General features: G+C 42.1%; 1 protein-coding gene across 1 annotated transcript in view; it reads right to left on the reverse strand.

Moving 5' to 3' along the window:
• The window catches only part of MMRN1 (multimerin 1), a 79,881-nt gene extending 77,497 nt beyond the window's left edge, over positions 1–2,384 (reverse strand). Inside the window, exon 1 of the mRNA XM_083367114.1 lies at positions 1,556–2,384. Within this exon, the coding sequence (XP_083223240.1) occupies positions 1,556–2,151 (596 nt within the window). The 5' untranslated portion in view covers positions 2,152–2,384. The remainder of the gene's footprint in view (positions 1–1,555) is intronic.
• Between the last annotated feature and the right edge of the window lie 22,021 nt (positions 2,385–24,405).

Here is a 24,405-nt window from a genome sequence, read left to right on the forward strand (position 1 = left end):
TCCTTGTCTCCATGGCATTAGGTAGGAGATTTAAAAGTTTTCATAGTTCCAATAAGTCAAGGACATTTTGGGGGCAGCATTTCCCAGTCCGGACCCATCCATCAAGATCTGGACCAATACACTTGGAAGAAGGTTGGTATCATTTCATGGACCTTTATTGAGTCAGTTCAATCTGTTCTTAGGTTTTTCGGGTAAGTGCAGAAGGTTTTCCAAAGGGAATATATAGTAGTTATCACGGTTCACTCCTGACCACAACAGGTTGCAGAGTTGTGATACTGGAATTTAATCGCAGCATTTTAAATGATAGCTTAACCCAAACAATGGATGGATTCATTCTCTCTCCCTCTCCCTCCCTCCCTCTCTCTCTGTTTGCCAATGCAATTGGTAGTGCTGTGTGGATCTTCAAAGGAGCATTTTGCTTTCTTGATGTAGCTCATCAAAATGAAACAAAATACAGCCATGATGCTGCTTTGCCTCACTGGTTTATTTTTAGTAATTTACTTTGCATTTTTATATGGGGTTGTGTTTTTTTTTTGTGTGTGCATCTCTTGACTCTTTTTTTTTAATCCCATTTATATCCCGCCCTTCTCCGAAGACTCAGGGCGGCTTACAATTTAAAGCACAAATCAATGTGCTTAGCTCTGAGTGGCTCAGAACAATATTGAATCAATCAAATTTTCTTGCAATAAAATCAGTATAAAAACTGCAGTGTAGGGCCACATGGTCACTTAACAACAAAAAGACAAACTTATAACCTCCGGAGCCAAAACAGCAGCCAACATTCCTTCAATTTATCCTCCAAAGTCTTGGCAAAAGAGCCTAGGAATTTATTAACAGAAGCAAAGAAGATGATCAGGAAGACTGGCTAGTCTTCCAACATTTAATTGAAGCAACAACTCATTGACACAAAAACTCTATGAGGTGGTTTTTTTCCCCACAGCAATAGCAGGGGTCTTCAAACCTGGCCCTTTTATGACGTGTGGACTTCAACTCCCAGAATTCCTCAGCCAGGCATGCCTGGCTGAGGAATTCTGGGAGTTGAAGCCCACACATCATAAGAGGGCCATGTTTGAAGACCCCTATCAATAGCTTCATGGACATGCCTACTGAAGTTGCTCACCAGATCCACACACCTTTAATTACAAAGCAGTAATATACTATCCACAGCTGTTAAAACTATTAAAAATAAACATTTTATAATTGATTATTTTTTTAATTTTAATAAAAGATTGGGACATTTTGCCTCGCAGAGGGTGCTAGAAATCCTACACGCAGACAGCTTTACTCTTCTCAAGAATCAGTGCAATTTAAATAATCAAAACTATCTGCGACCAGACTATCCACAATTGCTTTCCTCATCATCGCTGCAGTGCCTAGTTCAACACGATTGTGGCTTCTATTTACCTATGACTGGCTTCAGTTAATCACCCACCTTTCTCAGGAGTGTCTGCGCTTATTTAAGAAAAGAAGAAATTTTACCTAAGATTCTATAAAGTGTGCCAGTCTTCCCAAGGAAAGGGGGGGGGGGAAACGGAGATAATATCTTTCTGCTTACTTTCCCCTGGTTGTTTCAAAGCTGGGGCTTCTGTTATCTTTAGCCTGCTGGCGGCTGTTCCTGCTGTAGTCCGATTGCCTGGAAGTTCTGCTCACAACTGGGTTTTTGGGTGTTTCCTTTTCAAGGGGGCCCTTTCGAGGACTGATCTGTGCTGGATGCCCTCCATCCTTAGGTAGGATCAATGTCTTGGATTTTGTAACATCACCATCCCCGTCCTTTTCTCTGCTAAGAGTTTTAAGAGTGATATTTTCTCCTTGCTGCATTGGAACTGGAGTTGGTGAGCTTTGAGCTTCCTCCTGCATTATAAAAGTGCTATGTTTTATGTCCCGTTCATCCTGTTTTACAGTCAGCGCAGAAGGGGGTGTCTCAGAAGAATCCAGTATCGATAATGGCACCTGCACATCTCCAAGGCTCTGAATTTCAGGAACAGTCAAGCCAGGATGACTTACTTCCACTGGGCTGGAATCCGAAATCATGACCAAGGCTGGGTCTGTTGAATTGGCTTCTGCACTGCTTCGTTCCAAGGTTAATAAAAGCAGTACTGAAAATATCTCCCACATTCTCCTGGTTTGCAAGAACCTTAGTATGTCTTTCATATTGTCTTCAGCCGAGGCCACCTAAACTCTTTCACTTTCTGCTGTTGCTTTCACAGTGGATCTGAACCAAATGCCGGACTGTGAGGTTGTGTTTGCGATAGAGAAAGGAAACAGGTTTTGAGTATTTGAAACTAGAGTGAGGAAGCTCCGTTTCCTGTTTCTATGGGTTCCTCTGTGACCTGTGACCTCTTGGAGCTGTGGAAGCAAAATTCCTTAGTGGAAGAGTATACCAATTGTCTTTGTTGAAGCTGGAGGAGAGGGAACGGCATAATGTGAACATGGAAATATGCTGTCAGTGAAATCAGTTCAAGGCAGAAGGGTGGGGATGTTGAGTAACTTCCCTTTCACACTGAGTAGCTGCAGAGAACACAAGAGACCTGTTCAGTGTCCCACTTGCATAACCTCATATGCCATTCTATGATGTAAGCAAAACTCAAGTTGCTTCTCCATTACAGATAGTCCTTGACCTATGACCATAACTGAGTCCAAAATTTCTGTTGCTAAGTGAGTTTTGCCCTGTTCTACATTCTCTCTTGCCACAATTGTTAAGTGAATCACTGCAGTTGTTAAGTTAGTAACACTAGATTACTAGGTTTCCTATGCCCAAAGTTACTGTCAGTGAATCTGGCTTCCCTGTTGACTTTGCTTGTCAGAAGGTTGCAAAAGGGGATCACATGAACCCCCCCCCCCAGGATGCTGCAACTGTCATAAATATGAGTTAGTTGACAAGCTTCTGACTTTTGATCACATCACCATGGGGATGCTGCAACGACTGTAAGTGTGAAAAACTGTCATAAGTCACAAGTGCCGTTGTAACTTCAAACAATCACCAAATGAACTGCTGTAAGTCGAGGACTATCTAGTTTTGCTCTCCACACCATAATGTTCTATCTGTATACTGTATCTGTTCAGGTTTATATGTATATATCATCATTATTCCAAAGCTCAATAGGATCTTTAATGTACTCCTCATAACAGCACTACATAATGGAACATAGTAAAATAAGAATTAGCTTGAACTTAACCTGGATCCTTTATTCCAGAGTTCACCAACCTTTCCAGCTTGGTGGCCCGGAGGGGAGAGGGGCAAAAGAGAGGATGATTTGGGGGGACAGGTGTGTGCACACGTGCATGCACATGCACGAGCACCAGTTGCTTGCGTGAGTGGAGCTGAGAGTGCCCGTGATGCTCCCACAAGTGAGGTCCCAAGCACTTGTGAAGCTCATACAAGTGAGGCCCCAAATGCTCACGCAAATGGGGCCATGAGCACCCACAACACTCACATGTGTGGGGCCCAGAGGGTCTGCAACTCTCACTTGAGTGGGCCTGTTTGCGAACAGGCCATGGACCAGTAGTTGGCAGTGGGTCACAGGTTGGGGAACTCTGCTTTAGCCTGAGTTTCATCTGCCACCATAATTTCAATTTTCTATCACTACAAATTCTTCTATCTTTCAGTCTGGGATGGTTGGTGCCACACATTAGTTTTATCCATTTTGCACAGCACATCCTATTTTTGTTTGCACAAGGCTTTGATTCTTTAGGGCAAGGATACATGAAGTCCCTTGCTATCATCCTAAAAATGTCTCACTTTTTTTCAACTGCTTAAGTAAGATTATCCAAAAGACGGGTGGTTAGCACATGATGCAAGTTGCTATAGAATAGATCAAACACTTGCTTGAAATGCCCATTGCAGCTGCCAATAGTTTCCTATCCCTAATTTTTTCCCCAACTGACTTTCCCCATGAGACAGCAGAGGGAGCTTCCATCTCCTATCTAGACAAAGTGTCATATTAACTTGAAGGAGGACCCAGAGAATACATCTTCTCAGCGCACCTGCTGGAACTGCAGTTTTAATTTCAACAATAATACATCGAATTTTTCTAAGGGAAGTTTCTGTTTCATGAAAATAGACGTGAGTCAAGTTAGTACAAGGGACGCGGTGGCTCAGTGGGTTAGGACACTGAGCTTGTCGATCAGAAGGTCGGCAGTTTGGCGGGTCGAATCCCGAGTGCCGCATAACAGAGTGAGCGCCTGTTAATCGTCCCAGCTTCTGCCAACCTAGCAGTTCGAAAGCACATAAAAATGCAAGTAGAAAAATAGGGACCACTACGGTGGGAAGGTAACAGCGTTCCGTGCGCCTTTGGCATCTAGTCATGCCAGCCACATGACCATGGAGACGTCCTCAGACAAGCGCTGGCTCTTCGGCTTTGAAACAGAGATGAGCACCGGCCCCTAGAGTTGGAAACGACTAGCACGCATGTGCGGGGGAACCTTTACCTTTACCTTTTACAAGTTAGTACATATTGTTTCAAGGGCAGTTTACCTTACCAGTGCAAAATACCTTCAAATTCGCTTCATAATATGAAACTCAACAGTACTGGGAAGCTCCTCCATGTTGGGACGACCAGATATATCTATCATTGTTGTAGGCACTATTTTTCATCCTGGACGCCCACCCCATTTTTATCCCCTGGTTATACCTGCGGGTGCAAAAACCATCAAAAAGGGAGCAAGCATCTTCTGGTTGCTATGAAGTGATGTGAGCGGCTGTATGCATCTTGCTAAGCTTGTAGCACATCAACTAATTGTAACTGAAAGGTGGACATCTCGGAGTGGACGTGGGCAGCCACTGAAACAAGATCCCATTTTCTCTGCGGTTAGTGCAAAGGCTCCCTACATTTCAGCAGCTGCTAGCCTCTCATTAACAGTCCTTCTTGTGAAATGGGCAAGACGTAAACCATGCAGATTAGCCGGACAGAACTGCTGTGCTGACCTGCAACGGCAACACTTAATCATAGGCCAAGCGGGACTGGAAAGAAACCAAGCAGTGAGGATTCAGCCAGACATTTTGAATCGCTTGTGTTTACACTGCTGTGCTTTCTCTGTGTTTTGTAGCCTGTAATATGCCTTCACAGAAGGTAATTGCTGTGGAGGCGATTGGAGTAGGGTGTTCTTTGGCAGCCTAGAAAGGGAGAAGGAGGGACTCGTGAAACAGCAAAATCAAAGCTGAGACCCATAGCTAATTCAGGGCAGCAGATCAACCTTGCCCGGTCAAAATCAATTAGTCATTGTTGGAAGAACATTTTTCATGAGACCTGATAGCAGTCAAAGGCCTGGATTTAATTAAAGAAAACAGGTGGAAAGTATTCACCCAGGAGGAAGAAGGAGCTATCACTGGTTTAATCATCTTCCATTGGAGGAAAGCCAATAATTTAACTTGGAATCCAGAAAAGGTCAAAGGCGTGGAATATATGGAACATTTGTTAGGTGTAGACAAAAAACCTGACAGGCAGGACCATGGACACATGATTAGCTGCCTAAAACTTCATAAGCAGAAGCAATGCTGGTTTTTCTAAGTCTTATTAGAAAACAATAAGCATTGCTATTAATGTCAGCTGATGGGAAGTGAACAATGAAACAATATAAGAAGATTAGCTTCCTCATTCTAAGAAGGGCTTTGTTATTATACCGTAGTAACAGGAGTAATAAGAAAGCACACAAGTTTCTTTCCAAGGTCTATCAGTCTAGAATTATGCAATTACAAGCAGCTTCGACTTATGGCTGGAAGTGAGCCCGGCAATTAGGCTCAATAATATTGCTAAGCACATTTGATTTGTGCTTAGATTGTAAGCCGCCCTGAGTCTTCGGAGAAGGGCAGGATATAAATGGGATTAATAAATAAATAAATAAATAAAATAAATCGTGATGGTCATAAAGCAGGGCATCACACAATCAACCCGATTTTACAACATTTTTTTTGTGTGTCAGTTGAGCAAATCCACTGGTTGTTAAGTGATTGCTAAGTGAATGCTGCAGTCATTAAGTGAACTCGTTGTTTGCCATAGATATTTTTTGCAGGAAACTAGAAGAAAATATTGGTGTTCAACAAAAATGTAAATTACAGACATGTGACAGTACAAATGGCTGTAAATGCAGGATAGTTGCTGAACACCCAAAATGTGGACACATGGCCACAATGGGTGCAGGGCCATTGGAACTTCAGAACCAGGTTCTCGTTTTGGGACAGATTGTTGTAACAGTCACTGACTAGTCATAAATCAAGGCTACTTGTACCAAATTGAAAGTGACCATGGAGGTCTTTTAATGCAATTACCAGACATAGAATTCTTGACATGTAACTGCTTGAGAGGAGAACCTCTAGTAAAGAAGAACTCTTCCCAAGAAGGGTTGATGACCAATTCCATGGTTAACTGTGAGAGGGACCTTGGGGTTCTAGTGGAAATCACTTGACCATGAGCCAGCAGTGTGCAGCAGCAACCAAAAAAGCTAATACAATCCTGGATTGTATAAACAGAGACACAGAATCAAGATCACGTGAAGTACTAGTACCACTTTTCAAAGCCCTAGTAAGACCACACCTGGAATACTGCAGCCAATTTTGGTCACCTTATCACAAAAAAGATATTGAGTGTTTGGAAAAAATTCAGAGAAGAACAACTAAGATGATCAAAGGCCTGGAGGCTAAAACATACAAAGAACAGCTGCGGGACTTGGGTTTGCTAATCTAAAGAAAAGAAGAAATAGAGGAGACATGATAGCAGTGTTCCAGTATCTGAGGGGCTGCCACAAGGAAGATGGGGTCAGGTTGTTCACCAGAGCACCAGAGAGAAGGACGAGAAACAATAGTTGGGAGCTGATCAAGGAGAGAAGCAACCTGGAATTAAGGAGAAACTTCCTGACAGTGAGGACAATCAACCAGTGGAACAGCTTACCCCCAGAAATCATAAGTGCTCCATCACTGGAATTTTTTAAGAAGAGACTAGACCACGGGTCGGCAACCTGCGGCTCCCAGCCGCCCGGTGCGCGTGCACCTCTTTGAACGGGCAGTGGTGCGCGCGCACCTCTCCAAGCCGCCACCATCCGGAGACCTGCCGCGTTCGTCAAACATTGACAAACACGGAAGCTGTGCAAACGGGATGGCGGTGGTTTGGAGAGTGCGTGCACACTTGCCAAACCGCCGCCATCCCGTCCGGAGACCTGCCGCGTTCGTCAAACATTGACGAACAGGGCAGCTGTGCAAACGGGATGGCGGCGGTTTGGAGAGTGCGCGCACACCTCTTCCAAGCTGCCGCCGTCCGGAGACCTGCCGACGTTTGGGGAGGTTTGGGGAGGTGCGTGCGCACCTACGGTCGTTCGGAGAGGTGCGTGCACACCTCTCGGAATGGGTAGCGACGCCGCTCTTTGAGAAAGCTGCCACGGCACATTTGCAGGCTGCCGAAAGCGGCAGCTTTGCAGACAGGCCGTCGCCGTCGTGCAACCGGGAACCGGTTCCATCACACATAAAAAAAAATGGCAACCACGCACGTCTGTGCATGCGCAAGAAAAACCTGTTTTGTGCATGCACAAAACATTTTTTGCGCATGCGCGTGCATGGATGCACGCACGCGGCTCCCACATTTTTATGTGTGATGGAACCGGTTCCCAGTGGCTCTTTTCCTTTTTCAGGTTGTCGACCCCTGGACTAGACAATCACCTGTCTGAGATGGTGTAGATTCTCCTGTTTGAGCAGGGGGCTGGACTAGAAGACCTCCAAGTTCCCTTCCAGCTCCTATTCTATTCTATTCTATTCTTATTGCCAGCAAGTTTCAATTTTACTAAAATCTGCTTTCCTAAAATTTCTACTTTTTTCTGGTTGCAAGCATCAGTTTTGCACATCATTTTCATGGAATCATGAAATAATTAGAAAATGCTATTTGGGCTATAGTCCTACTTTCAACTCAGTGAACGAATCAAAATTAAAGTGACAAATATCTACCTAGCCTTATCTTGAACACCACCCAACAGGAAGAGTTTATCACCTTCCTGCATAATTGGTTCCACTATCAAACTCCTCTTACTGTAATAAATTACCTTGTTGGATTCAGAAAAATGTAGTTTCATTTTCTACAAGTGCTCCTAATATATTTGGGACTTGCAGAACTGATGCATTCATATTAAAATTCAGATGGAACTAAATTCTAGTCTATTCTAATGAGGAAATGACAGTGTTCATATCAGGGAGAAGATAGGGAATTTGTGTATGTCAGGATAGTACTAGGATATAATTCTGGTGTTTTCTGGCAGATAGATAGCCTTGCACACTTAATAATATAGAAAAGAATAGAAACTCATAAACTCAGATAGTATATTTTAATGCAATTTCAAACACCAGGGAATCATTAGATAGATAAAATGCCTGATGTATATATTTCCATAATTTTAGAGTGTCAAGCTTCACAAGGACTTCTTGGCAATTTACAATTAAAAAAAGATTTAGAACTGTATAAGGCATTTAAATAAAAAATAGAACCATGAACAGCAACCATTAAAAATACTTTTTGAGAAGAGTTAAAAAAACTGAACACTTGGAGGATGGAACAGATGTATGTTCACTGTGCAAGTTCTCACAAAATCACAAAATGTGTCATTGATATCCGGTCTTTCCCACTATGATGACATCTGTTGAATTTTTATTCAAAATAAGTTGGTGCATCTATAAATTAGTCCAAGGAAATCTTATGCAACTATGTCCCCTCTTTTGTTCTCTTTTTTTTGTATTTTTCCCTTTCTGGCATACATTTAGAGAAATACACAATCCTGAAAAAGCACTAAAGATAATATGAATTTATTTTCAGAGATTGAGCTATGATTCAGCATGTTTCAAGTGTGTAATTCTCGGCACCTCTATTTTTTATGAAAAAGGAAGTGAAAATACTGAATTTGTGAAATTCATTAAATAGATGGTATAGGGCTGAAACCATTGCAACACCCTAACCAAAAAAAATAATAATCCAAAATGTCTAAACAGGATTGTTTGAGAAAGAGGATTTGTGATGTAATTTGCAGGAAGAAAGACTGTAAGATTATCTAGGAAAGACCTTGGATTTCCCACCCTGGTCTTCTCCATTTCAATGAGAAATATAACTGCCTACGGTTTTATCACTGCAACAAATTAATCCGTAATTCTGATAATTTGGAAAGAGTAGCCTGCCTTTGGAGACTCCATTTCAGGAAAGTCAAAGGCACACTCAGAATGAAAACTCAGACAAAACAGAATTACATTTATATATATTCTGGTAAGTCATGTGAACTGCTTTCACTGTGAAGAGTTTCCAAAACCAGATTAAAGTGCATAAAAATATCACTTTCACTCACTTCCACTTTTCTGTGTTTTAAAAAATATCAAGATGTGGAGATCAGTAGAGCAAAGGAACCGACAGAAGAGAATATTTACAGTTCAGGGTTGAAATAAAGAGTCCTTGGTGCTTTCTGACCTTGGTTGTTTTCTCGCCAATGTTTTAATGCCCAATCGATGCTGACGATGTTACCTAGTTTGGGAAATGAAAACAACCAAGCTCAGAGAGCACCAAAGACCTTTCAGAGTAAAAGAAATTATAACTTTGTCTACTCTGTTTGCCCAAGGAGGAGACTGACACATTGACTGTTTCTTGAGGAACACTCCCCAGTTTGCTCTCACAAAGGCAACCTCCATCTTATTGCTTTGCATCAAAGAACATGTGTTCTGACTTCTACTAACACAACAGCGCAACAGTTCCTTCCTTCTTGAGATACTGTGGGTTTCTCCTTCTAGACCAGGGGTGTCAAACTGCTGGCCTGCGGGGCTGGAAGCATCATGCCAAAACTGCGCCCACTGTTGTGATTCAGTGTCAGCCTGTGCTCCCAGCAGCTGAGTCTGAGGAATCTGACGAGGAGGAGGAGGGGTTTGGAGAGCCTTCAGTGTTGGAGGGAGGCTCTGATGCACTGCAGGACGCTCAGCCTGGACCCTCCAATCGTGTTCCTCATGAGGCTCAGCTGTGTGAGGAAGAGGTGTCGAACTCAGAGGAGTCATAACTGAATCTGTTCAGAGACGGTAGAAGCAGAAGGCAATCCAGCAGAGCAGAGCAGAGAAAATCTATGAGGCAACTCAGTGAAAGGAGGAGAAGGCATTGAGAAGCCACGCCTTGGGACAGATAATAAAAGGGGAAGGTGTGGGCAGTGCTGGTTGCTGAAGGCAACCATTCGGAGATATTCAAAGAGTATCCTGGTCTGTTCTTTCTAATCTGTTTGACTCTTGTTTGTTGACTCTTGTTTGATGTTTTGAATCATTTACTGAAAAAAGTATTCTGCTGCTTTTTTGTTTGAAAGACTATCATTTTTGAACTGTAAATAAATTTGGGTTGGGTTTTTTCCAGCCTATTAATTTGTCAAAAAGAAAAAGGGGTTGTCCCTGTCACACAAACAGGGCCCTTCGTAGGCTGGAACAGAATACCCTCCCCACTGCCAGCAATGGGGGAAAAAGTCACAATAAGTTGCGACACGTCACGTGATGTTGCAAGTTTGACAGCCCTGTTCTAGATCAAGCGGAGAGGAAGAATGATTCACTGGTGACTGCACTGGATGGTGTCAAGTACATGGAAAAGAGTCTCAGGCAAAAAAAAAACCCCACAAAAAATATCAGTGGAAACCACCTGTCCTCAGAGACTTGCTTCATAGAAAGGAAATTGTCACTTGATTTATTGGCACAGAATGGAGAGGTCAGGGCCATGCTAACTGTTGTATGAGGAAGCATTGCTGAGAGCAAGAATCTGACCCAAGTAATGATTAATGAAATAGGCTGTACAACCATAAGAGGGGGAAAAAGATTTATTTAAAAAAACAGATTAAAGCAGTGGTTCTCAACTTTTCTTCACCACAGACCCCCTTTAAATACCTTTTGTGGCCATGGACCATGGCCACAGATCCCCAATGATTTAACTCAAGATTTAAATCATCATTTCTTCAAGCCTTCACCAGCCCCTATGACAACATCATGGCCCCCAGGGATCTGCAGACCACAGGTTGAGAACCACTGGATTATAGAACTAGGCAAAGTTTGTCATTTAGCTAACTACATCCTATCAGGAGGAGAATCAGATGAGAACTACTCCATGGCATATGCATCCAGAAACAAAGGAAGACCTGAGATTAGCAATCCCTTACACAAAGAACAGACAGAAGGACAAACAAAGAGTATACAAATATATCCTTAAGTCTCTGCCTAGAATTCAGGGTCCCCTTATGGAAGTAGATCACATGCTGAAAAACCTGTACCATTGAATTCACATCTCCAACAGCCATCCAGACAGAACACTGGCCAGATGTTGCTGAAGCTGAAGAACAAATTGATATACAGTCAAGAGTTGCTTAAGATAGCTTCATTTCCAACCTGCTTAAGCACCACAGATAAGATGTTTAAAGCTGACCTGCAGAAGCGATGAACAGGGCTATTTTACAATCATATCAAAGAGTGAAGCTGGCATAGCAGTGCCTGCACTTTCTGCATCGTATGAGAAAAGCTCATCTTCCTTCCCCTGTTCTGACCATGTTGCACTCCAGGGCTCCCCAGTTCTCCCTCCGGTTCTGCCTCAGTTAAGAAGGAAATGTCCTGATAGTCCATGTGAGGACTGGCTTGACTGCAAGTTTGAGGAACTTGGGAGGGACTTACGACTCAGTCCTCACTTAGTGGCCATTCTGGAAACCGTTTCCTGAGCTGATCAATGTGTCGTCTGACAACTCGCCCTCCCTCCAACCCCACTTCATAAGATAGGGGTCCAGATGCCTTGGTAATTTGACCAGGAACCCACAGATTCCCATGACCATAGTTCCTGGTCCAAACCCAATCACCCATGTGCAGCTCCCTTGGGGGTTTTGGTCAAGAGGCTTCTGCTGCCACTCTATCTGGATGCAACCTGTCCAGTTTCGTAATCAAATGCCTCCCCCAATGTAGTTCTGCAGGACTTTTGCCTGTAGCAGTGCAGGGAGTAGAATGCTGGCAGGGGAAAAAATCTGCCAATCTGTGATGCCAGTCACCTGTGACAAAGCGCTTGAGTGCTTCCTTCATTGTCCTCACTATGCGTTCAGCTTGACCATTAGAAGACAGATGAAACGGCTCAGACATTGCATGTCTGATGAGATTAGCTCTAAGGAAGGCCTGAAATTCAGCAGCAGTGAATAGGGCCCCATTGTCTGAAACTAAGACATCTGACAACCCATGTGTGGCAAAGTTTTCTCACCACCTGGATGGTCCTATCAGTAGTCATGTTAGGAACTGGAATTACTTCCAGCCATTTTGAGTGGCTATCCACTACTATAAGGAAGAGCTGTCCCTGAAAAGGCCCAGCATAGTCTATGTGAACCCTAGACCAGGGAGGATGCGTTTCCTCCCACCTGTGAACTGGAGCCTGTGGCATTTCAGGCCTAGATTGCTGGCATGTATAACAACCATGGACTTGAGCCTCAATGGCCTTATCAAGGCCAGGCCCACCAGAGGTAGCTTCTAGCTAAAGCTTTCATTCTGACAATGCCTGGATGGCCTTCATGTAATGATTGTAACAACCTGTCTCTTAGGGAAGTGGGAATTATGACTCTGTTTCCCCATAAAATGCACCCTTTATGTGCAGATAACTCATGCCTCCTGACAAAATAGCTCTGAAATTCTGAGCCTGGACTTTTATCCAGCCAGCCCGTGTATACCCATGACAACACTCTACTAAGTATTTTATGTGTGACAGTTTCAGCAGCAATGTCCCCTGCATGGAGGGGAAATTCAGGTATGTCCTGTATGGACAATATTCTAGCAGCTGGAGCCTGATCTGGATCCATTAGTGGCAGTGGTAGTCTGCTGAGGCCATCAGCATGGCCCATTTCCTTGCCCGGTTTGTGAATTAATTTAAAATTGTATGCAGATAGGAAAACAGACCATCTCAGCATTCTTGGAGATAGTATGTGGGGGGTTTGTTTGTCTGTTGTGAAAAGTCCCAACAGAGGTTTGTGGTCAGTGTATACTGTGAAATCCCTGCCATATAAATAGTCATGGAATTTTTTTATTCCAGCAATGATGGCCAGGGCCTCTTTATCAATCTGAGCATAGTTGTGCTCAGCAGAGGATAATGTCCTTGAGTAAAATGCTATAGGAACCTGTTTCCCTTTTATTAATGTGACTTAAAACTGCCCCCACCACATAGGGAGATGCATCACATGCAAGACATACAGGTTTAGACTCTTTGTAGTGAGTTACAGTGGACTTTTCTGACAATAGTGCTTTTAAATCCTGGAAACTTTTTTCATGTAAGTTAGTCCATTTCCATGGAGCTTTCTTATGTAGAAGCCTGTGGAGGGGCTCTGCTATTGCTGCCTTATGAGGTAGAAATGTGTGATAGAAGTTTAGGAGGCCCAAGAATGCTTGTAGCTCTCCTTTTGATTTGGGCCTAGGAGCCATTTTAATGGCCTTCACTTTAGAATCAGCGGGGTGAATGCCGTTAGCATTAATTCGGAAACCCAGAAATTCTGTTGAAGAAACCCCAATACTACACTTGTTCTTTTTTAATTTGAGGCCTGCTTCATGAAGCCTCTGCAAGACAGTCCTGAGCCTACTGGCCAACACTTCTGGGGATTTCCCCGCAATAAGAACATCATCAAAATGAGGACAGACACCCTGAATACCCTTGAGTGTACACTCCATGATTCCCTGAAAAATACCCGGTGCAACACTGACTCCAAACTGTAAGCATTTAACTTTGAAAGCCCCCCTGTGAGTCACAATCATTTGAGCTGTGGCGGTGACCTCATCAACCGGCAATTGCTGATAGGCCTGTGCTAAATCAAGTTTAGCAAAAATAGTACCCCCTTGCAAGGAGGCTAAAATATGACGCGAGGTCTGCAGTTTGCATCCGGTTTATGCCAATAATCTGAATACCTAAGGCATCACACCAATCAAGTCCAATGAGATTCGTTCTCTGGCCCCCTACTACTATTACATCCAGATGCCCCCAAAACCCTTTAAACCTTACCAACAAAGTGGCTTCTCCCATAACTTTAACGTGAGCATTTTGAAAATCTGTTAGGATTATATCTGAGGGTCTTAGTTTGGCCTAATTGTTGCTGTGCCTACACACAAAGTTAAAAGTGTCTTGAGAAATAATTGAAACTGCAGAGCCAGAGTCCAATTCCATCTTACATAGAACTCCTTGTAGCTCTATCATGAGCTTAAGTTTGGGTTTGAGGGGGCGTCAAGCCCCGGTGCAGCATACACTTCTACGGCTTCTGAAAAAACCCACACTAACTGGACCCTGGGCTCCAGTACCTCTCCTAGTCAGTTCTTCTGACTGGTGTTTGGGTGGCCAGTCTCTCTGGCGGGCTCTGCAAACCACTGCGATGTGGCCTGTCCTTCCGCAAGCTTTGCACATGGCTGATCGAAATCTGCAGTTGACACGAAAATGGTTGCTGCCGCACCCCTTACATCTCAGTAAGAGAACTGCCTTGTAATTGTCCTCTCACTGCTGGCTGTTTCGGTGTTGCATGTTGGGCTGCTTTTGGAGTCGGTTGATTTCAGGTTCTTCCTCCTCGGAGAATTCTTCAGTGTGTTTGGCATCCTCACGGTGGACTGTTTCTTCAAACTTTGTCAATTTGGCAGGCTGCACTGTTTGAACGGTGCCCCCGGCAGCTTTGTCGGCCATTACCTCATCTTGTGCTTGAGAAAATGTTAAATTTGGCCTAGCAAAGAGTCTTTGCTGAAGCCTTCTGTCCCGTAGGCTGCAGAAGAGCCGGTCTCGTAGTCGCTGTTCTAAATTTGAAAATTTGCAGAGGCGTGCAGCCTGCCTCAGGCCCGCTATGAACTCGGAAGCTGATTCACCCGGTTGCTGCACTCTTTGGTCGAACTTGAACCGCCAAGACATTTCAGACATCTTGAGCTGGAAGTGCCCGGTTAGCTTCCTTTTGAGGTCTCCGTAGGAGACTGCTTCGATCAGTGTCAGCACAAAACGTTTCTCAGACAAATCAAAGGTTGCTGGGCTGCATACACAGAGTAGCATTGCGGCCTTCAGTCCTTCTTCCGTGATCTGATTGGCCCTGAGGTAGTTTTCTACTTGTGATAGATATGATGACCATTCCTCCGGGTGTTTCACATCGAATTCTCTGTTTCCCAACCTTCGACATTCTTTTGCTGGTTCCTGCATTCTTCCGGATCCTGCTTCCAGGCTCAGGGAATGAGTCCACTGAGCACGAGGTTGCTAGTGTAGCTTGCTAACCAACCTTGAGAGAGGGGGGGGGAATGCCTTTTCCCTCCAGCATGCACTGCCTTTCCCTCGTAGACTTCAACTCTTAATCAGTGAAGCAGGATCCCACCCTCATCGCCACTGTTACTGTAAATAGCAGGTACTTTGGCGCAGGAATGAAGACACAAAGCTGAGTACAAGGTAACTCATAGTTTATTTCGTGCAGAAACTGTACTGGGGAAAAGGTTGCAACTAGCCGCAATATATAGTCTAGCCTCTAGGCAGTAGCCAATAGGTTTGAATCAACCATTGCCACCTGGAGATAGCCATTTACAGCACAGGAGACTTGTAGTCTGGGTTGCTGGAGAGCCGTTAGCTGCTCCAGCAACCCACGTGATATTCTTTAAAAGCCCAGTACATAACAGGAACAATGTTTGTGAGGAAACAAGAGAATTGCTAGTGAGTGTGTTTCTGCACTCAGCTTAGTTTTCCTTCCCTACAACATCACAGTCCCTGTATTACAGTATCATTTTTCTGAGCAACATACACTGATAATATGACTCATAAGCATCATTGTGTAACATCATCTTTCCTAGTTTCTTTGTAAGCGCCATTCTTTTTACAGAGCACTATTCTCTGTGCTTACAGAGAACTGCACAATTCTGTGTAAGTTCCATGATGTGACATCATCTACTTCTTGCTAGTTTCTCTATAAACCTCTGATAAAAGATTTGAAGCAGCAAGTTTCAGTTGATCCTGTGAATGTCTGGAAGTGCCCTATATTGTTGTCTTGAAGCTAACAATAGTTAGAAAATCAACAGAAGTAATAAACTTTCTTAAAAAGAAAATCTACATTTTCTTCTTTCAAGGGAATTTGTTTTTTTAGGAGAAAACAATTTATATGCACACAAAGACAGGAAATCCAGGTGTGGCCATATTCCATCAAAACGTTGTTGCTGAATTGTAATTTTAAAAGTGATAAAAGCAGAAGATTGTTATATGGAAAGGAAGCTTGCATCGTATGCCACAACACAAGTTTTTCATTTTGTCGTCATCGTGATTCCTCTCAAATGTGACGTTAAGAGCACCACAAGAGCAAAGTAGAATGTAAATATAATAAAATAAGCGTCTCAGAAATTTCTGACAGTCTGAACATTGTACAGTCCTTGGTGTTCTCTGAACTTGATTGTTTTCATTACCAAACTACTGTAGGTAACATCATTAGTGCTTCTATTCTAGGGAATGGGGTTTTGCTCTCATTTTATATTCTAGTGGCTTGCCCTGTCATGTCAGCAGGAGTGGTTTTGATGGTTCCTTAACTACACTGTTGTTTACTGTTAGCTTGTTTGTCTGAGTTGACAACTTAGAGTTTAACTCAGTCGGAGTCCATTGGTTTCATTTGATAATGAAAAATCTACAACAAAACAACCAGAGAGTACCAAGGACCCCACATTTCAACTGCATACTACAAATATTGTCTTCAATCCAATGATTATTCGACCTAAAGTGTAGAAACAGAAGTTGATTCTTCCAATATCTTCTACCCATCACCCATTCAAGTTTTCAGAAGAAAGCAATTAGGTTTGCTTTAAGCATTTGTCATAGATGAAGATGTAAACTTTAGAAAAGAGATGTGTTCTTGACTCTTTGACAGAATTACCTGAAATATCCTCAATCTCCTGGTACATTATATTTAAATCAGTAGTGAATAAAACATTAAAAAAGTTTCATACTAGACTAAAAGTGTTGATTTTATGATTTGGTTGCTTAGTTGAGAATGCTATCAAAAAGTTCTAGGGAGAAATATATCAAAACATGGAAGGTTAAATATGTTCTGAAGTAGCTTTTGGCTATAGTTTATATGTCTTTTCAGTGCCACAACTAAGTCATACAACTTTTTCACAAATTAATGTGCTTCTTGTCACAAACATGTAAGTTTGCAATACATGTTTTGCTTTAGATCTACACAGCAGGAAGTTAGACAATATGTTGGGCATGGCTAAATTTGACATAGGTTTGTTTCCAAAATATGTAGAAAGATTTGCTTGCTCTGGTTATTAAAAGAATGGCCCATTAACAGATATTTTTATCAGTCTTCTGCAACCTGATAATGAACCTCTTTTTATTATGGCCATTGTTGGTGTGAATTATGCGGTATTGTGTCCCAACACATTTGGAAAACAGAAAATTATGCCTAAATGAAAGTAATTGTCACATAGATTTCCTATTTAAAAATATCCTCTAAAAGAAGAAAACTAGCATATTGGTCACATATTTTTAAAAAGTCAGCCTACATGCCAATACTAAAGAAAGGAGACTTAACCAGAAACCAAATGTACAAACTAATGTATAATTTCCTTAATTTCACATGCTAGCAAAACAATACTTAAGATCAGCCAATACAAATTAGAGCCAAAAGTGAACAAGGAAATACCAGATATTGTAGCTGAGTTTCAAAAAGATCTTGAGGCATGTATAACAAGGCTCAAATTATCATATTTTAGGCACTTTATAATGCTGGGGAAAAGGGAAGGAAAAATAAAACCAGTAACCAGACATAAATAACCAATAGCAAAGGTGGTAGATGGTTTTATTACAGTATTAATGGGTGCACCATTGGAAGACATGAAGAAATAAGTTGAGAACACATTATGTATCCTGGAAGAGGTTGATCTATGTCAGGGGTCTTCAAACTTGGCCCTTTTATGACTTGTGGACTTCAACTCCCAGAATTCCTCAGGCAGGCACACTGGCTGAGGAATTCTGGGAGCTGAAGTCCACAAGTCATAAAAGGGCCAAGTCTGAAGTTCCTGATCTATGTAATCGCTGAGAGTTGACACCAACTTGATAATTAGTCAACCAAAATTTTATATACTGTATGCAGTTATTATCAGTTGGTCACATAGTCAGCCATATGTTTGGTGTGTAATTCAAACTTTGTATATGCCAATCTTCTTGACTATAGCTGTTATTTGTTACATTATTATTTCCAATATTTCTTTAATCTTCTTTATTTCTCAGTGATATTTCTTGATCAGGTATTTTTCGGTCTTCTTGTTCTATAGTTTCTTTTCTTTCATCTGTTCTAGCTTGCTTGCATCTGATCTTAGCATGCTGATCTTATTTTCCAGCCTTATCTTCCAGTTTGGCGGTGCACAATTTGCCTTTTTTCCCCCTTGCTTGTTGATTTTACATCCAAGGTGTTCAGTTATAACTGCAACCATGCTGTACATTAGTTGGTTTGTTTCTTGCAGTGAGCTGTTGCTTATATTTGATATTACAGTATTGGCATGTTTTAATGCCTGGACTAGCTGTTTGTTTGTAATACGCTTCAGTGCTGGCAAACCTACTCTTTTGTTTTTGTACTGGTCTAGATGTTCAGTTATTCTTTCTTTCAATACTTCATTTTTACTTAGAGAGCTTTGTTCTTTCTGAGGAGAAGGCAGAGGAAAGGGTATTATTTCCCATATACTAAAGAAATAGAATCCAACAGTCTGATACCTCAAAACTTATTTTTGTATAGTGCACTTGTACTCCAATGTTGTATACTGCCATAACACAAGTAGAAATTGCAGCTTTTGTCTGACTGAGGAACATAATTAAAGTGGTATTTTGGATACATATACTTTTCATACTATAGAAATGCTGGCCATATGGGCTCATTATCTCTAACCAGATTGTCATTATGATGCTGCCAGAGAAATAGTTGGCGTTGTGCCAGAAATATTCCATTAGGGAATGGAGCTGATCTATTCTTTACAATGGTGACTTTATAAGTGACTCGATGCAAGAAAAAAGGGTTTTAGATGGTTTCTCCGTGGCAGCTGCTTCATAGTTATGTTTTGATGGGAACTTAATTTAGAAAAAAATAATAAGCTGGCCATGAAACCCTTTAGAATAACTAAAATCCATTATTTGTTGTCTGTAGCATCATCCAACAATCCAACTACATAACCCCTTTATAACAGAATAATTTAGCAATGAAGTCCCCATACCAGATAAAAACAAACCCACCTCCTAACCCAGGGGTGTCAAACTCAATTTCATTGAGGGCCGCATCAGCATTGTGGTTGCCCTCAAGGGGCTGGGTGGGCGTGGCCTACTGGGTGGGCGTGGCTAGAGTGCGTATGGCCTACTGGGTGGGCGTGGCCAGCTCTACATCGTTGGCATCAAGGGTGCCTATGGGGGCCTGGGCAGGAGTGGGACAGATCTGAGGGTCTCTGGCAGAAGGAGGGTGTCTGGGCCAAGGCCAAGGCAGTGGGGGCCGTTCCCTCACTCTTTCCAGGATGGCTTCGCGGGCCGCATGAAACCACTTCGCGGGCCGGATCTGGCCCCCGGGCCTTGTGTTTGACATGTCTGTCCTAACCAATAAATTATTCTTTCTCTCCAGCAAAGTTCCATTCAGCATCAACTGAGATTCTAAGCCAAATGTGGGCTTGGTTAGCTTCAGAGCTGTGATTAAATAGAGACACGGTGTCTTATTAAATGATCTACATGCTGGGTATTTTTAAACCCTTTGCAGTTATCCTGGAGACAAAGGCACAACACATGATTTGTTTGCTGCCTAAAAGAGATTCTACTCCCAAGGAAAATAATCTAATCCTTCTATTTTTCCTACTGTTTAAGAGGGCAGATAAACAAAGGGTATCAGTCGCCCTAAGCCTTTACATGTTCAAATCCTCATGGGTTTTGGGAAATCACTAAAAATCCTGCTACTTCCTAAATCTACCTTACCAGAGCAACATTCCTGTCTGGTGTTATTGGTTGGTGACCATTTTTATTCTTTATTTATGTGAGCTTGTATGTACATCTTCCTCTAATTTGTGTAACTATACAGGCAGTCCTCAATTTACAACCACAACCGAACCCAAAATTTCTGTTTACTAAGCGAGTCATTTGTTAAGTGAGTTTTGCCCCCGTGTTACAACTTTTCTTGCCACCGTTGTTAAGTGAATCACTGCAGTTCTTAAGTTAGTAACACAGTTACTAAGTGAATCTGGCTTCCCCGTTGACTTTCCTTGTCAAAAGGTTGCAAAAGGAGGTCACAGGACCCCAGGACACTGCAACCCTCATAAATATGAGTCAGTTGTCAAGTGTCTGAATTTTCATCACGTCATCATCGGGGACGCTGCAACGGTGGTAAGCAGTGGTGGGATTCAGCCAGTTCACACCGGTTCGGTGGAGCTGATACCTAATGAGAAGGATGCGCATTCTGCATCAAGTAAACACTAAAGAAAGTTAAAACAGTCTGGCAGCGAAAATCCAGGGGAAAAACCTGAAGGTTTTTTGAGACACCAGACTAGGGTGCATTCCAGATTGCAGCAAGCAAGGGATTAGAGGCATGTGGATGTACGCTAGTCTGGCCATTTCAGAGCCAGCCCAAAAGCACCCTATCCAATTGTTGTTGGGGCTTCATTTCCAAAGACCCTCTGCACAGGCTCCAGACAAAACTCCGGGACTGAAAAAGCAGCAATGGGAGCAAAGGGCTGATCAAAGGAGGAGAAAGAAAAAGAAAGTGGGAGAAGTCACTACCGAACAGGTGAGGCATGAAGGGTGTTGGGATGTGGTAGGCCTGGCTGTGGGGGCCCTTCGGCATGGTAAGTGATTGCGGGGTACATGGGGCAACTCCCCCTCCTCCCCCACCTGTTTCATGGCAGTGCCCCCCACACCTCCCCCCTCCTTCCCTCCCTGCAGAGAAGCAGTTGTTAAATTATTTGAATCCCGCCACTGGTTGTAAGTGTGATAAAGTTATAAGTCACTTTTTTTCAATGGCATTGTAATTTTGAACGGTCACTAAGGAGCCTTGGTGGAGCAGTGGGCTAATGCCTCCTTAAGCAACACCAGCTGCCTGCAATTAGTGCAGGTTCGCATCCCACCAGGCTCAAGGTTGACTCAGCCTTCCATCCTTCCGAGGTAGGTAAAATGAGGACCCAGATTGTTGGGGGCAATTAAGCTAACTTTGTAATAATGCCGCTTGGGGTGTGTGTGAAAGCCCTAATAAGCAGGCATATACATAGAATGAAGGCTATTGCTAAGCACATTGATTTGTGCTTTAGATTGTAAGCCGCCCTGAGCCTTCGGAGAAGGGCGGGATATAAATGGGATTTAAATAAATAAATAAATAAATAAATAAATAAATAAATAAATAAATAAATAAACTGTTGTAAATCGTGGGCTACCTGTAATCATTTGAGAAGCTTTAAAAAGTGGAGATTGAAGGTCATCAATTCTGGGCAGGAAAGGCTGGCAGAGCATTCCTTACATTTCTGCGTGACATCTTCAGAAAGGTGTAACTGCGGGGATGAAAAAAAATGAACAAGTACGGTGAATAAAGTGAGCATTCACAGTGTACGTTTTTCCCATCTTCCATTCTAACCATTACCTTTTTTCATTTGGACTAAGAGATACTGTACTGTGTTAGAGTGTTGTTTTTTTAATTTTATATAAAAAAAACTCTGTATATTAGTTTGCTAACAGACCAGTTATCTGGCCATCTCCTTTTGTGAAGTCTAAACCAATTGTCAAATTTAAGAAGAATAACTTCTGAATGGACCAATGTAAGAATCTGCTTCCCATGGATTTGGAAGGTGGAAATGTTGCAGAAAATTGGATAGGAGGAGGCAAAATTTTATGGTAACAGTTTAGTAATTTAATTATTATTTCAAAAGGATATGGATCCTGAATTCAGTGGTCAATAGACAGTATGGTTTATCTGGTTCTTTTTATTATTCAAATCATCTGCATCCTAATTCATGCTCTTGATGGCAAATGTACCCACATACCAATCCAGAAATTCAATTTGAATTTGTTCCTTGGAGAATCACCTTCCATTTAATTAAGAGAACATGAAAAGCCTTCCTTCTCATCAAACCGAATAACATTGAAGACATAAAAGCAGCCAGACGCTTGTATCTAAAAGTTTATTGGTTAAACCTTGTAATCATATTTGAAAAGACACTAATGGTGAGATCAAACAGCGGAAATATGCTGCTTTAGGTTGTTATAGTAACAGGCAGGGCAGCTCACAGAACACTTTCATAAGAGTTTGAAACACGGTGTTCCGACTTCTAAGAAGAGATTCAATTGGAAAATGTGTATGGCTGAATCATGACAAGAAGGAGATGTTGCTGTAAATTTGCACTGTCCCATTGGGAAACACAGTAAGGTCTTCTTAGCAATTAGCATTCTCTCTGTCTCTGTCTCTGTCTTTATCTGACTGTCTGTCTGTCTCTCTCTCTCTTTCTCTTTCTCTCTCACTCTCTCTTTCTCTTAACTCTTCCATTGGCTTGTCTCCCTCTTTAAGAAAAGAGAAAGTGAGAGAGATTCACAAAAATGAGAGTTCGGGAAAAAATTCAGAGAAGAGCTACTAAGATGATCAAAGGCCTGGAGACTAAAACATACAAAGAACGGCTGCAGGACTTGGGTTTGGCTAGTCTAAAAAAAAAGAAGAAATAGGGGAGACATGATGGCAGTATTCCAGTATTTGAGGGGCTGCCACAAAGAAGAGGGGGTCACGTTATTCACCAAAGCACCAGAGGGAAGGATGAGAAACAATGGTTGGAAACTGATCAAAGTGAGAAACAACCTGGAATTAAGGAGAAACTTCCTGACAGTGAGGACAATCAACCAGTGGAACAGTTTGCCCCCAGAAATCGTGGGAGCTCCATCACTGGAGATTTCAAGAAGAAACTGGACATTCACTTGTTTGGGATGGTATAGGTTCTCCTGCTTGAGAAGGGGGCTGGACTAGAAGACCTCCAAGGTCCCTTCCAGCTGTATTCTATTCTAGCCAAAATGAGTTTGCATGAGAGACGTGACAATGAATTGCTTTCAGTAGGAATGCTTGAGTCATATTCAGTTTGCTTTTTTCATCAACCCAACTAGATTTGTTCATTATTGATTATGACTAACTTTTCTGTCCCAGCCTATGAATTATCTTGGACATGTAAACATTCACAAGAAAAATAAGATTAAGAAATGACAATCTATCAGCCAACAGCATAATGCTGGAATGACAACCTTCCTAAATAGAAAGTATTTAATTGATCAGCAAAGGATCAGCAACTGCAAAGACATCATGAACTGCAGATCTCCGTTTCAAAGCCGAAGAGCCAGCGCTTGTCTGAGGACATCTCTGTTGTCATGTGGCCGGCATGACTAGATGCCAAAGGCGCACGGAACGCTGTTACCTTCCCACCGTAGTGGTCCCCATTTTTCTACTTGCATTTTTACATGCTTTCGAACTGCTAGGTTGGCAGAAGCTGGGACGAGTAACAGGCGCTCACTCTGCTATGCGGCACTCGGGATTCGACCCGCCAAACCGCCGATCTTCTGATCGACAAGCTCAGAGTCCTAACCCACTGAGCCACCGCATCCCTTTATCAATATATAAAATACAAAAAAAATCAAAATAGAAAATTAAGGGAAGGAAAAAGAGAGGGAAGAAATAAAAAAAACATTGACTTCCCACTCTTTTTAGCACAGTACAAAATAACAACATTCCAGCCTCAACTTTTTACTTTTATACATTAGTATATAACTAGCCATTTCTATCTATCTAATCTATCTAATCGGCAAAACCAAAGTCAAAGTTTCATTTCTTTTCATCACAAGCACAAAATCCAGAAGTGATATCCAAATTAAAAAAAAACATAATTCAATATATTCTCCTCTTTGAATAAAACAATAAATTTAACCATTTCAGCTTTATCTGCCTTGCTCTGGAAATAATATGTATTTCTATTTGCACTTAGTAAACTTTATAAACTATACCCATTTATATTAACAAAATTCACTGTTTTCTTTCAGATTCTTTAACCTTAAAGGGAAAAATACTTTTTTTTCATCCATTTTAAACCCTAAACTTTTTGTCATGGTTCTGACAGATGAAACTCTTCAAAAGAACATCGAGGTACTGTTTACCTTAAAGGATCTTTTATTTGAGTAGCATAATATCGGCACTTACATAATCAAAGCCAAAAACTGAATTCCCCTCCCCTGGGCACATAGTATCAAAGCACAATTCCCTCCTCCAATTAACAGTCATAAATCACATTCCCCAATTAACTTGAAGCGTGGGCTTCCTCTCCAGCTCTCCAGCCTGCCAATTCTTTATCAGTTCTGGGCTCAATAACCTTGATTCTCACCCTACGTTTAGTGTTGTTATGTCTAGCTGGACTCTTATTCATATCCTCCCCACCCAGCATCATCTAACTCTAAAAGC

The sequence above is a fragment of the Vipera ursinii genome (assembly GCF_947247035.1).
Source record: "Vipera ursinii genome assembly, chromosome: 7".
Taxonomy (NCBI): Eukaryota; Metazoa; Chordata; class Lepidosauria; order Squamata; family Viperidae; genus Vipera; species Vipera ursinii.